General features: G+C 42.4%; 1 protein-coding gene across 6 annotated transcripts in view; it reads left to right on the forward strand.

Annotated features, from left to right (window-relative positions):
* Positions 1-14,164, forward strand: part of CRACD (capping protein inhibiting regulator of actin dynamics) — a 139,383-nt gene that overhangs the window by 120,865 nt on the left and 4,354 nt on the right. For all 6 annotated transcript variants that reach the window (XM_074866250.1, XM_074866255.1, XM_074866252.1 and 3 more), the window contains 5 exons: positions 3,406-3,474; positions 4,754-4,936; positions 6,596-9,941; positions 11,429-11,619; positions 12,608-12,773. In XM_074866250.1, the coding sequence (XP_074722351.1) occupies positions 3,406-3,474; positions 4,754-4,936; positions 6,596-9,941; positions 11,429-11,619; positions 12,608-12,773 (3,955 nt within the window). The remainder of the gene's footprint in view (positions 1-3,405; positions 3,475-4,753; positions 4,937-6,595; positions 9,942-11,428; positions 11,620-12,607; positions 12,774-14,164) is intronic.

Raw genomic sequence — 14,164 nt, forward strand, 5'->3', positions numbered from 1 at the left:
GGGATCTCTCAGCTCGTGCTTCTTGGACTGGTGAGAGATGTGTGCTCTTGGCATCCTGAGCTGGGTCCCACAGAATTACTGGTTTGAACGTTTGCTCTGGACTTCCAGCAATGCAGACATCACTTGCAGTGTATCTAGAAGACAGTAAATTTTTCTGAGACAGAAAATGTCTTGAAATATGGACTTCCTAGCATAGAAAGTTGTGCACAGCATCAAATGACAAAAGGAGAATCATTGCAAAATGAGAGGATTCTGGAGCCTAAATCTATAAAATCCTGGGTCTCGGGGTAAATATCCCTATTTCTTATGGACAGGAACCAAAGACAAAGAAGAGGGAGAAACATTTTCAGAATGCTCCCTAAATCCAAATGTCCAGTATAATTCAAATAATTATTCAAATTATTCATGAAGATTTTGATACCAGGAACTGTGGGCATTCAGGTGTCCAGAAGGGTCTTGTTCAGACAAAGAAACACAGTGACGAAAGCTCTTGGGAAATACTCAAATGTGAGGCTGGTTCCATGTGTTGCTGCAATGGCTAAAGGGTGCACAGGACACAGAGGGACATCTTTCTCTGCTCGGAGGAGGTTGACTGCGTGCCTGGGAACCCTTGGAGAATGCATGCAGCAACCCACCATGCACATGCAGCCCTTAAGGTCCTGGAGGAACACTGGGGCATGAGCCTCCACTTGTGTTCACGAGTGCTAGTGGTGGCTGTGTGAAAGGCAAAGGCAGTAAGTGTCCTCTGCAGCTCATGCCTGTGTTCAGCCAAACACACAGAAGGGAGATTTATGGCTGAGGTGGCCCAAATTCTTCATCAGTCTTCAAGGGGCAACATAGCTCCTCTGTGACCGCTTCCTTCACGGCTGTGGTTGGATCTCTCAGGGAGCCAGGCATTTGGGTAGGACCTGCATACTCACACCTCTCCCTCTGCAGACTGGAAGGATAAAAATGAAGCCAGAGTAAGATACATTTTTTCTGCTTCACAAATACTCCCTTCTGAAGCATTCAGTTAAGGTGAATCATGAGCACAGAGAGTGCAGTGGGACTGTGGACAGGTTTTGGCTATGTACCTTGGTACTAGGCGAGACTTTGTGTTTGAGACCAACATAGATTCTTTGCAGTCAGCCTTCTTGCTGGGTCCTGCAGGAGACCTGAATGTCACGTAGTGACCTCCAGCTCAAAGGAGAAAATAATTCAAGCATTAAAAAACCACTAGAGTGTCTTTGTGTAATAAGGTGGGAGAAGTTCAGTCTGTACCACCTCCTCTTTTAAATATTATGTTTTGAAAAGAAAATGAATGCCCATTTGCATAATTCTTTTTCCAAATACTGAAGGAGAAAACATTGCTAAGAGGAGACTGCAGACACAAACAAACCTATGCTACACGCATAGGGTCAGCCAAAGCACTTGGTACTTTCCTTTACTTTTTCTGCACACTACTCATTACCTCATTTATCAGAGATTTCTGGTGTATGGCAGCTTGCCTAGTTTCTGCTCCCATCTCTGCTGTTGGCTTTGTAACTCTTTTGCATGTTTATCTGCATAGGTCCTGGGGGGACAGGGTGGCTTCTGTCAGGAGTTGGTGGCCAGGACCACATAGTGCTGCTCTACTTCAAACAGGTTTCCTGTGTTGCTTTGTGACTTCTGATTTTCCTGACTAACTTGGATCGATGGCAAGAATTCTGGGTTTCATTTAACCTGTGTTTGTAAAGCTGATTTTTTAGGCTTTATACTAACAATCATGTGCATCTGGTGTAATGGGATCCCTACATTTATTAGGCTGTGAACTAATACTGTGATATAATGATTAAAAACAATGTTTTTGGGTGTGATGATGTATTGGGTTTGCGTGGCAAGGTTTTTGTAGCACGAGGGGGCTACAGGGGAGGGCTTCTGTGAGAAGTGCTAGAAGCTTCCCCTGTGTCCAATAGAGCCAATGCCAGCCGGCTCCAAGATGTACTTGCCACTGGCCAAGGCCGAGCTCATCAGTGACAGTGCCTCTGTGATAACATTTAAGAAGCAGGAAGAAAACCTGTGTAATTGCATCTGGAGAGAGGAGTGAGAATATGTGAAACAACTGTAAGACACCAAGGTCAGTGGAGAAGGAGGGGGAGGAGGTGCTCTAGGCACCGGAGCAGGTAGATGCCCAAAGAAGGCATATAAGGGTGCCGATGCAGTCACCCTGCAGCCTGTGGTGCAGCCCATGGTGAGCCAGGCTGTGCCTCTGCAACCCATGGGGGTTAACAGTGAAGCAGATGCCCACCTGCAGCCGGTGGGGGACCCACGCTGGAACAGTCTGTTCCTGAAGGACTGCACCCTGTGGGAGGGACCCACACCGTAGCAGTTTGTGAAGAACTGTAGCTCGTGGGAAGGACTCACATTGGAGAAGTTTGTGGAGAACTGTCTCCCATGAGAGGGACCCCACACTGGAGCAGGGGAAGAGTGTGAGGAGTCCTCCCCCTGAGGAAGAAGGAGTGGCAGAGAAAACGTGTGATGAACTGACCACAACCCCCATTCCACATCCCCCAGCACTGCTGGTGGGAGGAGGTAGAGAAAATAGGAAGTAGAGTTAAGCCGGGGAAGAAGAGAGGGATGGGGGGAAGGAATTTTAAGATTTGTTTTATTTCTCATTACCCTACTCTGATTTGGTTGGCAATAAATTAAGGTACTCTTCCCATGTTGAGTCTGTTTTGCCTGTGATGGTAATTGATGAGTGATCTCTCCCTGTCCTTGTGTCCACCCACGAGCCTTTTGGTATATTTTCTTTCCCCTATCCAGTTGAGGAGAGGAGGGATAGAGCGGCTTTGGTGGGCGCCTGGTGTCCAGCCAGGGTCAACCCACCACAGATGAATGCTGCTTCAACCCCTGTGCCTTAAAAATCCCCTCCTGTGAGATGGCTTGGAGAGGGATGGTAGCTAAGGATTCCTAGTGACTGACAAGCTTTGGTTGCTCTGGGGGCACCTGTTTGCTTTGTGAGAAGGGGAGTCATCAAGAATCTGGAGTTGAAACTCCTTTTGCAGCAGGGGTAATGCCTAATCAGGTTCCTATATATTTTTCTCAGGTGTAGGTCAGGAGAAAATAGTTATTAAGATCCGATTGAAATCCTACAAAGCTGTGCTCTTTCTTTTGATTTGGAATGTGGTTATCTTGCTAAGGAAGTGTGAGTGTTTTGCCTTTTGTAGTGTCTTGTAGCAGCAAGTGCTTCTGTGTAAGACAGCAGTGATTCAAGAAGCATCAAAGATAAATTCATAGCATTTAGGAACAAGAGTTGTTCATCCATCAATCCTGCAGTGACAGGAAACAGGGTAAAACTCCTACCCTAACGTGCATGATTTCACAAGTCCTTTGAACCATATTTATTAGACCTGTTTAATATCTGGCTGTGTTAATCTTGTTTTCTAGTCCACTGACACTCCAGATTTGTTGAGAACAATGAATTTGCCTGGAACAGGACATGAAGTGGAAGAAAAGGTAAAAAAACTTTTACACTTGGTTTGCACTGAGTTACTTTCTAATTTTAGTTATCAGAGGCCTGACAGTAATTTTTTGCTTTAATACATATTTCGTTGATCATCCAAGATTTTGTGAATGTTGTGCAGTTTGGGGGCTAGTAAATAAGCAATAACTAAGATGATTGAGAAATCTCTAAGAGTTGATTGCAGGAAACAGCAGAACTCAGTCTCTGCCAGTCTTGCAGCATTCCTGCATTTGATGTATTACTCATAGAGCCATAATTTTCCTAAGTACTTCTACTACTTTGTTATGCCTACATGTAATTCAATAAGTGTATGCAAAATGTTCCATCAGCTTTTAAGTAATTGGTTCCTTGATTAGCATATGTTTAACCTCAGAAGATTACAGAGCTGTCTTGAAAACAAGGTATGTGATTTTCTTTCCTTACAGAAGATGTTTTCTCCCCGCTTTTTTTCTGTCTTCTTTTTCCACTTGGATTGTGCAAAGTACAAGTCTCAGGATGATAGCTCCATGACTTACGGGAGAGACTGATGACAGGCTCACTCTTACATGTCTAGACATACAGTTCCACTGTATTTATTCAAGTTTCACTAAATCACTTTGCTTGTATTTGCACTTTCTGAACCCAAATATTTGAAGGGCAAGAGAGAAAAGCACCAGTCAAAGATAGTATTGTCTTACTTTATTTTTTGCTCTTCTTGGTGCTAGCTTGGACAATTCCACATGACGGTAGAGGGAAGGTTTTTCACAGGCACTGTGCCAGTCTGAGATCCAATACCATAGTCATCTCCCACGCAGACAGTACAACTCTGTAGCTGTTTTATTATAATGCTTAGATAAGTCAATCTGATTTGCTCTTGCCTAAAGTCTATAATCTAAATTATTTAAAGATGTAGATATTTTTTCCACAGTAAGCAAACTTTAAAATGTTCCAGTACTTGATGTTGCTTAAAATCCTGCCTCTGCCCTTCCCATTCCCAACAACTTCAGAGTGGAGCTAAACTGTGAAAAAACTCTTAGAATGGTCTAAGTAATTTTTAAGTGAAAAGTTTAAAAATGTGTAGTAGTGGAAATAGAAAAGTATTACAACTGTAACTTTTCATGTCCAAAGTTCATGATTTGTATAATGGAAAAACAGGGTTTGAAGCATTTCTGCTAATAACTCCTTTGAATTTGAAACTGCAGAGGCTTTTTGTGTGTGTGTGTGCGCGTGCGCGCGCGTGCGTGTATTATTTATTTATTTAAATGGAGCTTCTTGTATTTGTGATACAAACAGGTCGCTCCAGTCAAATCATCTCGGCCAAAAAGACAATTTTCCTGTTCTGGCACAATTGAAACAATCAATTTGGATGCAGTTCCCCAGGCTGTTGCTCGTCTAGACAACAGTGCAGCTAAACACAAGCTGTCAGTGAAGCCAAAGAAGCAGAGGATGTCAAGAAAGCACAAGAGATTAACAAAGGTATTGAATCACTAGTCAAACAGCAAGAGGAGGGGGGTTGCTTTTGAAGCTGGGTAGAAAATAACCGTAACTGAGTGCACCAGAAGTAGCTAGCTATAGACAGAGAACTCTCTTCATATGTGATTAACAGTTAGAGACAGCTGTTGAAAGCTTCTTCAACTAATCATCTGTCTTCAAGGCAAAACAAAGTGCATGCTTTTTTTATTTTGTTTTGAAACGAAGATAGGGACCTAAAGATGAAACTCTAGCTGGAGAGAAGATGCAAAGAAGTTTTAATATAGCCAGTTGAGACTTAGACCTGAAGTACTTCCACTAGGATTTTACACTGGGAGAGCTTTCTGATTCTAGTTTTTCTAGTAAAAAATTTAGGTCATAAAGGTCTGAAGGATATCTGCCACTGTTAATGCTGCTGTGGTATAGGCAACCAGACAGTGCAAAATTTCGTTGGGAAAAAAATTAGATACTCTAAAACTGGCCTGGGTTCTGACAGTGATAATGTTGTCTTATAAGAAAGAATAAGACTTAAGTAACCCAGCTTTTGCTACAGCTATAGAGTGAAATATCAAATTCTAGATTTGTACACTTACTGCATGGCTGTTTTGGTTTTTATCCTGATACCTTACTAGTGCTTGTAAATGGGACAAGACTATTCAATTAATACAGGGTTCAGGAGAGGCCACTGTCCTTTCTTCCGCACCATTGTATTTGCATTTATCAGTCTTGCAATGAAGAAATTACATTTAAACCTCTTGTTTATACAGACTGTTTAACTGAAGCCAAATGATGGTTCAATAAATGATAGCTAGACAGTACATTAGCTGAGCTGTTTTCCTCAAAAAAAGTGCTGGGAAGCACTCTTCAGGTGCAGCTTATCTTCAGACCAATTGCTACAGAGACAAGGAGTAAGCTGTGAAGATCTGCATTCAGTTTATTGCAGGTATTGCACCCACATGCCAGGGCCGTGGGGCAAGCTAGCCCATGCCTCAGTACAGCACAGTAACAGTATTGCTGGGGAGCTCTAGGTTCTCTGTCAATGGATGTTCCCACAGTTCCTGCAATAGATCTGGAGTCTCAGCACAGCTAATGAGGAAGATATCCTGGCTGAGGATTTGTGAAAAGTAAACAAATTGTGTTTTCCTGAGCCGTGCTCTTTCCTGGCCAGCATTGCAGAGCTCTTTTCTGCAGGCAACAGCTTCTGTCTCCGCAAGTAACAGCTAGATTTGCCATGAAATAACTGGCAAAAGAGTGCCCTTAAGCAGGTGCTAATTATTTCAGGCTTAAAGGATGGCGTTCTAAGTAGTAGAACAGGCATATGAAACTTGTGGTCTCTTCCATGGGCTTCTGTAAATTCAAAATGGCAGGTCTCAAACTGGATTTGCTCATGTACACCAAATGGCGATTCAATATTTAGCGTTATACTGTTATCACTGTTGGGATGTTTTCTTTCTTTTAAAGGCTATCATCTGAATAAGTGAGAGACATGGGATCTGTGATGATGTGATCCATAATTAGGGTGGGTGTGTTGGTTCTGGATCTCAATCATTGTTTAAAAAAAAAAAAAAGGTTGTTTTGCATTTGCAACTGATTGTTTATTCACTGTAAAGAATAACAAGCCAATAGGCAATATTCAGTAACTCCAAACTTGTCTCCCGGTTTTAGGGATCACAAAGTTTAACAATAACAGAATTTGAGCCAGAGGACCTAGAAACTCAGTGGTATGGAGACAGATACCCAGATTATAATGGACACATCATAGCAGACAAACTAATCCAGAACACAAATGAGCAGAAGCAGCTTCAGCTGGCAGAGGAAAAAAGAATTGAAGATCACTGGGGGATCTTAGAGGCTGAAAGGATAAGGCAGATTGTAGAAATGGAAGAACAAAGAGAAATGGAAGAACAAAGGTGCCAAGAACTTAAGCAGATGCAGAAAGAACAGGAGAGAAAGCATTGTGAAGAAGAGAGGAGGCAGTATCTTCTTGAAGAAAAGACATCTTTGAAAATAGAAGAGCAAGCATGCCATAAAGAGGAGAGAAGACTGCTGGAGGCTGAAAAGAGGCAAGAGCTGGAGGAGCAGAGGTGCCAGGAACTAGAGAAGCAGAGGCAGAAGGAGTTGGAGGAGCAACAGGGACAAGAGCTAGAGGAGCAGAAGAGCCAAGAACAAGAGGAGCAAGAGAGACGAGAGCTGGAGGAGCAGAAGTGCCAGGAACGGGAGGAGCAAGAGAGACAAGAGCTGGAGGAGCAGAAGCACGAGGAACAGGAGGAACAACAGAGACGAGAGTTGGAGGAGCAGCAGCGCCAGGAACAGGAGGAGCAGCAGAGACAAGAGCTGGAGGAGCAGAAGCGCCAGGAACAGGAGGAGCAAGAGAGACAAGAGCTGGAGGAGCAGAAGCGCCAGGAACAGGAGGAACAACAGAGACGAGAGCTGGAGGAGCAGAAGCGCCAGGAACAGGAGGAACAACAGAGACGAGAGTTGGAGGAGCAGAAGCTCCAGGAACAGGAGGAACAACAGAGACGAGAGTTGGAGGAGCAGAAGTGCCGGGAAGGGGAGGAGCAACAGAGACAAGAGCTTGAGGAGCAGAAGCGCTGGGAACAGGAAGAGCAGAGACGTCAGGAGTTGGAGGAGCAGAAGCATCAGGAATGGGAAGAGCAGAGGCGCAAGGAGCTGGAGGAGAAACAGAGACAAGAGCTGGAAGAGCAGAAGAGGCTAGAGCTGGAAGAATTAAGGCAACATGAGATTGAAAAACGTTGTCAAGAGGAAGAAGAAAGAAATTGGCTGGAGGAACAAAAAGAACTCAAGGAACAAAATAAGGAAGAAAAACAGAGACGAGAACTAGAAGAGAAAGAGCTTCAAGAAGCTGAAATTAAACTGAAACAGGAGAAGGAAGCTGAGAGCCTCAAACAACAGAAGAAACAGGAGGAACAAAGGCAGCATTTGAAGGAGAAAGGAGAAAAGATAGAGAAGGAACAACCCCAGCAAGTAATAGATAAGAAAAAGAAATGGGAAGAGCACAGAAAACACAAGCTCACAAAACAAATGCACATGGAAAGTGCAGAGAGTGTGCAACAAGATGAACTGAAGCAGCCAAAGGAACAAAATGAACAAGAATGGAACAAGTTAGAAGAGCACAAGGTAGACATAAAAGGACAACATCTTCAGCAAAACCAAGAAAAATCCTTGGAACAGCAACAGGACAAGGATCGGTTGTGTTCTGGAGGGTCTGATAGCCATCCAGTAGAGGAGAAGCTCCAAGAAGGATCAAGATCTCAGAAAGTCAAACATCCAGAAAAAGGGAATAAAACAGCAGAAGTCCTAGCCCAGAAACTGAAGAGAGAAGTTGAGGCTCAGGAACAAAAACGAATAGGGGAAGAACTTCGGTGGCAAGAGGTAGATGAAAGACAAACTGCATCCAGACCCTTCACGTTTCAAGTGTCTTCTGGAGATAAACAGATCATATTTCAGAAAGTAAATCTGAGTCCAGTCATGCCTGTCAAAGGAGCAGGAATCTCTTCTCCATCTGTCAAAGACAGCAGGATGCATACTGCCACCAAGGGCTCTCATACACTCCCGTCATCTGTGTGTGTACCCCATACAGCTATTTTGGTTACTGGAGCACAGCTGTGTGGCACAGCAGTTAACTTGAACCAGATAAAGGACACAGCTTGTAAATCATTACTTGGCTTAACAGAAGAGAGAAAAAATGTGGATATTCCTTCACCAGAGAAGGCTCGGAAGAAACCCCAGGATCCCAAATCCAGCAGCAGTAAAATGAAATATGCACAAGAGACATTGAACAACCAGGCTGTACTAGCTGAGTGGGCCTCTATCCGCTCCAGAATCCTAAAGAACGCAGAAAACAGTAAATACAACGAGAGAGACCGAGTAAGTGTCTGCAGACACAGTGATGACTGGACACCCCGAGGACGGGGTGCTCCTCATGGCAACTTGAGGAAGACCCTCTCTGCAAATGCAAAGTTCTCAATAACACCAGCATGGCAGAAATTTTCAGAAGCTTCAAAAACCAATTCAGATGCTGAGAACATAAATGCGGTGAAAGGCAATGAAACAGCGGCTGTGGGAAGAATCACCAGCTCATCCGCTGATTCGAAGGAGGATGTGGCTTCCACTTCTAAGGATAATTTAGCTGAAAAGGCTAAGGAGAAAATGGAAACCCATAATGAAAAAACAGACAACACAGAAGGCTGTAAATTTGCAAAAGATCTTCCGTCTTTCCTTGTTCCAAGTTTTCCTCATTCTCTGGGTAAAGAGTTACCCCAGCCAGAATTGCCCAGTGCTCTGGAAAATCAGCAGAATAACAGCACAAAAAAAGCAGATAAACCAGCACCAAATGGAGAAGAAAATGTTTCTCCTTTTGGGATAAAGTTACGAAGGACAAACTACTCTTTACGTTTCCATTACGATCAACAGGCAGAGCAAAGGAAAAAGAAAAGATACAGTGCAGGAGATAGTTTTGATGGTGTGCCTGACCCACTAGTTACGACAGAAGGGGAGAAAGAATCTCCTGTTTTTGCTCCACAAGAGAGTACATCCCCTGGTATGGGGAGAGTGAATGTCCCTGGTAATTTAAAAGACTCAAAAGACTCTTCAATTACTGTGGTGGAGATCTCACAACCAGCGAGCACACCAGTGGTTCTACCAGCCACTGGCCACAGTGCTTTACCCCATCATGAGAAACCAGCATGCAAGTCATTGGTCCCACAGAAACCTGCTTTAGCTCCAAAGCCCACCAGCCAGACGCCACCATCGTCTCCTCTCTCTAAAATTAACAGATCAAACCTAGCTGATATGCTGGCGCAAAGGTTGGTTAAAGCCGAATCAGAGGGTGGCTGGAGAAAAGAGGACAGAGCGAATGCGGTGCACCCCGCACCATCCAGTGAGTACAAAACGGAAGAGGAAGAAATCAGAGAAAAGAAGTCCTTTTTCCCATCTATAAGTATTCCATGGAGAGAAAAAAATGACAAAAAGCCTGAGCCACTGAAGAAAGGTATGTATTTTTCAAAGGTCATTTAGTTATTGTCTGCATTTTCAAAATGAGATACTGGAGGTGCAAGAGGAAGAAATTTGGTTTTAAGATAAATGTTTACTTGAGACATTATTTGTGGAGTACCACTACTCTGCTTTGGGTTGTCTGAACAAATGGGATTTCCCATCCCCACAGTTTAATTCAGATACACACAAACTCAGTGTGACCCATGCGACCTGCTTAAGGAAGTTCATTTCAAGGAGGTAACTGAAGTGTGTCTGTGTTTTCCTTGACAGAGATGTTACCTAGTTAGTCAGATGATGGACTCTGTGTTCCATGTGTAATGGTCTTATCAGAGCAGAGGAAGTAATTTTTATAATTTACATTATATTGTGTCTATTTTTTAGGGAAATATTATCTAGCTTAAGAAGTATTAAGATCTAGGTCCCCTTATAGTGCCTACTGGGCAAATTCTCTATCTATCTAACCCAATGTAGTTGGAGACAGGAGTCAGCATTTCAGAGGCATTCTTGAGTAACAGAGACAATTACAGTAGCCATAGCTTTCTTCGGAGGAAGGTTGAAAGCCCCTGTGTCCTGAAGTAGTTTTCTGTACAAGAGTAAAAATTACCCTTTCAGCGTAAGGACACTCAGAGGAGCAAGGCAGGAATTCAGCATTTAATTGGGAAATCCCAGTTTTTTCCATTCTTGAATTTTGCAAGCATCAAGACATTTCTAAAACCGTATCTCAGTGGAACCGCTGCTTATTTTTACAATTTTTTACACTTTTCCTTTCACTTCCATTTTTAAATGAGGATTTATGGAAACTCGTTGAAGGCACAGCTGCTGGCGTGGGAGAGCAGGGCCCAGGCCAGCTGAGGGTTTCTGTGCTCACTGAGCTCTGCAGCAGCACCTTTGCACGCCAGTGTTGCTCCCTGCCACTTACATCTCTATACTGGGTGCTACCCCCTATTTCATGCGGTGTACAGAAATTCAAACACTCAAGTGATGATTTAAAAGGAAACACTTTTTTTTTTTTAAGAGGGGCTGCACTTACAGGAGTACATCATTTCAGCCCCCTTCTTCTTGCCAAAGTTCAGACACTCTTCTTCCCTTAATTATAGCTGGAAAACCAGGGAACTGCAGTACGTAGTGGCTGGATCCCTTTCATCAGGGTTATAAACTATCAATGCATATGTATCGCTCACTTAAATGTCTCACACAGTGCAAATATTTGTAGTAAATAAGGCTATAAGCGTGTCTGGGGTAGGCTTTTTCACCAAAAAAAGGATAAATTTGAACAGCTGTATGAGTGTGTTGAATTAGGTCTTATTCTTAAGGCATAAAAACTGTTTCAGCATTTGACATACAGTCCATGAAGGTCTGTGAATGGCATGTCATGCAATGGGTTTAGCTCTAGTCTTGTTACAAGGCAGAGAAGTTGTACAGGTTTTGCGTGAGACAAGAGGTGTGCATTACTCAACCAATTCTTGTCATGTTTTCTTTCAGAAAAGCCCGTCCTCCAGAGCAGGCACTCTTTAGATGGCTCTAAATTGATGGAAAAAGTTGAAACTTCACAACCACTTTGGATTACATTAGCGCTGCAAAAGCAAAAGGGATTTCGTGAGCAGCAAGCTACAAGGGAAGAGAGGAGACAAGCCAGAGAGGCGAAGCAAGCAGAGAAGCTGGCTAAAGAAAATGTAAATACTGATACCTTAATTATAACTGTTAGCTAGTTTTATTATGTGAAAGCAATTTTTTTTTTAAAGTTTGGTTTGTAAGATTTCATAAAACCTAAAATGATAGTGAGTAAAAAGTAGTCTGAAAGTTTGGAGTTCCCTTTGCAAACCTGACCTCCAGGAGAAAATACTGTGCAATAGTTTAGTGTAAACTCCGATGCCTTAATATCAGGTGGTAGTTAATGGCAATCATAAGCACAACCAATTGTAAGCAACATGGTTCTTTCAAAGCTTGAGTAAATAATATGTTAAGCCTTAATGCTTGGGAAATAACAGCTGGAATACTCATCTATAGGTGAATATTAGTAAGTTTGAATTCATTTTTATTTTAACATGTATTATTTAGATAAAATGCATATGAAGGAAAGAAATGAACCATTATGTGAAACATCCAAATGTCTAAAGAAGGCACTGAATTCAAGTATCACTTCTTTCCTGTTCTCTAAATAGCTATTTACTATCCATGGTTTTCTATTAGTATGAAAAACACTTCTACTTACAGTACAGATGTGATGATACACAGTGATGCTGTATATAGATACCACAGATGGTAAAAAGGGAGATTATGTGGATAACTAAGTGTATTTTGATGTTTGTTATGAGATCCAAATATCTGATGTACACATGCATAATTACAGACGTTAGATAACGTGGAAGAAAACAGCAGTGGGTGTGAAGTTGCCCACAGATGCAAGCTGTGTTTCAGTGCTGTATTTGACAGGTAGGGCTGGCTTAAACTGTTCAGTATTTTGGCTGAAATAACATATGACAAATTCAGCTTTGTGGTTTTTTTTAGTCTTTAATAACTGTTAGTTTTAGAAGTATGTTTTGATCCTTTGCTGAAAAGGAAGGTGAAGGACAGGTGATGAATGATCAAGTGTGACATCTCTTACTTGTAGCCATTACATGACACTGTTTCTCATTTAGCAGTTTTCCTTCTCTGTTCTAGGCTGCTCTAAGTAATCAGTCAGATAATAAAAGCAGCAGCAGCAAAACAAGCACACTGCAGAAATCTACAACTCAAGAAGGGGAAAAGAAAATTGAGACTGCTGTGTCAAGACTAGAAAGAAGGGAGCAGCTAAAAAAGTCCAACACCCTTCCAACTTCTGTGACAGGTACAGTGAGAGATTGAGATTCACTCTAGGAATAATGCACTTCAGAAATGGTATTGCATGTTTTTGAGAAAGTGAATGATTTTTTTTTTTCTCCTATACTACCCTTAGAATCACAAATGTATTTGCTTTCAGCAAGGAGCAATGCAACTTGTCCCAGTCTCATGTGCTGGCCATTACGCTGGGTGTACATAATTTTAACAGTTTTTTAAAGTTGCACTACTGCCTTTGCTTAGAAATGCCACAGTTCAAGATAAAAAAATCAGGCTGTCTCCCCAAGCCATATCCAACAGTATTTTTGGAACATAACTAATGCACATTAGGGGGATTTGATTTACTGTAAATTGCAATTGCAGTACTGTTTTGCCTTTAGGTTGGGGGTTAGCACAGAGGGGGAATCATACTTAACTTCTACAAAGTGTATTTGTGTAGGAAATGAAGCTTAATGTGTTCCCACACCTCCCAGTTTGCCAGGGAGAAATACTCCAGCATATTTGGAATGAGTGTTCTTGTTTCATTCAAAAAATGCAAAAACTAACCAATTCAGTTGAAGGTAGCCTGTCACTTTGAATTCAGGACTTCTCTCTCCCAGTCAAGTATTTGGCATGGAAGGTTGGAACCAGAACCTACTACTTTGTTGCTGCAGTTAAGCTGGAACAATTATATATTCAAAAGGCAGGCACAATAAAATAAATACTTCCCCAAAGGGCATATTTGAGGTAGTATAAGGTGATTGTTGAAATAGAGACTTGCCTAATATTTCTCTAGCCAACGTTAGTCCTCAGCAAAAGCAGTACAGGTAACTGTTGAAGAAATCTTTTTACAAGCTACAAACTGCAACTGTGGGCTTCTTTGAAAGTAAATCCACATATCACCTGAATCTATTCAGTACCACTCCAAGCCAAGAACTGTGGAATGCACCTGTTGAAAGCGAGGTGCTTCATTTGTCTGATCTGTAATAGTAAAGGCTAGAACAGTGCTACTCCTACATTACAGACTGTTCCAAGCTGCACAACCCCTACGCATGCCTACATTCAGTTGGTTTAGCAGCTGTATGTCCACACCGCAGCTGTATGCCAGTGCTGATATCCCTGAGAACTTGTTTTACTTGCGACATCTTGGGTTGGACTAGATGATCTTTAAAGACCCAAACCATTCTAAGACCTCCCGTAGATTGCCCAAAACTTGCCTGCTCCTAGTTAGCCTGCTTCAGTGTCCAAACCGGCTTTGAAGGTAGGCAGCTGGAAGAGCTTTACAGCATTCCTGTCAACTTGTAACAGGGCTCTATTGCAGCCCCCCCAGAAAGATTCAGTAGTGTGATGTTATGCTGTACGTGGTCAATTCTAGCAGAAATCAAACCTCTAGCACAATAGATGACACCAAATTAGATCAAA

The sequence above is a fragment of the Strix uralensis genome, chromosome 4, assembly GCF_047716275.1.
Source record: "Strix uralensis isolate ZFMK-TIS-50842 chromosome 4, bStrUra1, whole genome shotgun sequence".
Lineage (NCBI taxonomy): Eukaryota > Metazoa > Chordata > Aves > Strigiformes > Strigidae > Strix > Strix uralensis.